The sequence below is a fragment of the Phodopus roborovskii genome, unplaced genomic scaffold, assembly GCF_943737965.1.
Source record: "Phodopus roborovskii unplaced genomic scaffold, PHOROB, whole genome shotgun sequence".
NCBI classification, from domain to species: domain Eukaryota; kingdom Metazoa; phylum Chordata; class Mammalia; order Rodentia; family Cricetidae; genus Phodopus; species Phodopus roborovskii.
The window spans coordinates 12,337,635-12,339,227 of NW_026126629.1; the positions used below are offsets into that span (position 1 = coordinate 12,337,635).

Here is a 1,593-nt window from a genome sequence, read left to right on the forward strand (position 1 = left end):
GAGACCTCCTAGAGAGCTTGGACCACCCAGAGCTACAGATATTGAACCTCTGACCCACATAAGCCCACCAGGGAAGTACCATAGAGAGAGGGGGAGATCCCACTAACACCTACTAGAAGAAGCTATGGGAAGTCGCAATACAAGAAAACACCTAATAACAGAAAGACAAGCATGACACCACCAGAATCTAGGGAATCTACTCCAACTAGAACGAAACACAACAAAGCCGAGGAAGCAGAAAGGAACGACTTAAAAATTACCGTCATAGCTCTTTCCTTTCTGCCGCCACCATGCCATCCAGACTGAGGAAGACCCAGAAACTCCGGGGCCACGTGAGCCATGGCCACCATCACAGTTGCACTGGTAAACACCGCAAGCACCTAGGAGGCCACGGGAATGCTGGAGGCCTGCATCACCACAGGATCAACTTCGACAAATACCATCCAGGTTACTTTGGGAAAGTTGGTATGAGGCATTACCACTTAAAGAGGAACCAGAGCTTCTGCCCAACAGTCAACCTGGATAAGTTGTGGACACTGGTCAGTGAGCAGACTAGGGTCAATGCTGCCAAGAACAAGACTGGAGCTTCTCCCATCATTGATGTTGTGCAATCAGGCTACTACCAAGTTCTGGGGAAGGGGAAGCTCCCTAAGCAACCTGTCATCGTGAAAGCCAAATTTTTCAGCAGAAGAGCTGAAGAGAAGATAAAGGGTGTTGGAGGTGCTTGTATCCTGGTGGCTTGAATCACCCAGGGAGGTTAATTAAATGCTAACATTTTCCAAGTGAAAAAAAAAATTACTGTCATAAAAATGATAGAGTCTCAAAGAAGGTGTGAGAAATCCCTTAAAGAAATGGAGGAAAAAAACGAACAAAAGTAGAAGAAATGAACAAATTCCTTAAGGAAAGTAAAGAAAGTACAGAAAGCCAAGAAAAAACAACTAAGCAGGTGAAGGAAATGGTTCAAGACTTGAAAACTAAAATAGAGAAAATAAAAGCAACACAAAATGAAGGAATGCTGGAAATAGAAAAGCTGGGCAAAAAATCGGGAACTACAAACGCAAGCATAAAAAAACAGAATTCAAGAGATGGAAGAGAGAATCTCAGGTGCAGAAGATAAATTAGAAGAAATAGATTCATCGACCAAAGAAAATCATAAATCCAACAAATCCTTAACATAAAACATCCAGGAAATTTGGGACACCGTGAAAAGGCCAACCTAACAAAAGTAGGCATAGAGGAAGGTGAGGAAGCCCAGCTAAAAGGTGCCGAAAACATATTCAACAAAATCATCGAATTAACAAAAAAGCAGAGAGAGAGAACATGCAAATTAACAAAATCAGAAACGAAAAGGAGAACATAACAACGGACACAGAAGAAATCTAGACAATTTTCAGGTCATACTTTGAAAATCTGTATTCCACAAAAATTGAAAATTCAAAGGAAATGGAAAAATTTCTGGATAACTATCACTTACCAAAATTAAATCAAGAACAGACAAACAACTTAAATAAAACTATAACCTGCAATGAAATAGAAGCAGTCATCAAAAGCCTTCCAACCAATAAAGTCCAGGGCCAGATGGATTCAGTGCAG

At 41.1% G+C, this 1,593-nt stretch overlaps 1 protein-coding gene across 1 annotated transcript; it reads left to right on the top strand.

The window, feature by feature from the left end:
- Window positions 1-290: 290 nt before the first annotated feature.
- Window positions 291-743, top strand: LOC127238252 (60S ribosomal protein L27a-like). Its single transcript, XM_051206788.1, has one exon. It carries the CDS (start codon window positions 291-293, stop codon window positions 741-743), a length of 453 nt encoding a protein of 150 aa, XP_051062745.1.
- The last annotated feature ends 850 nt before the right edge of the window (window positions 744-1,593 follow it).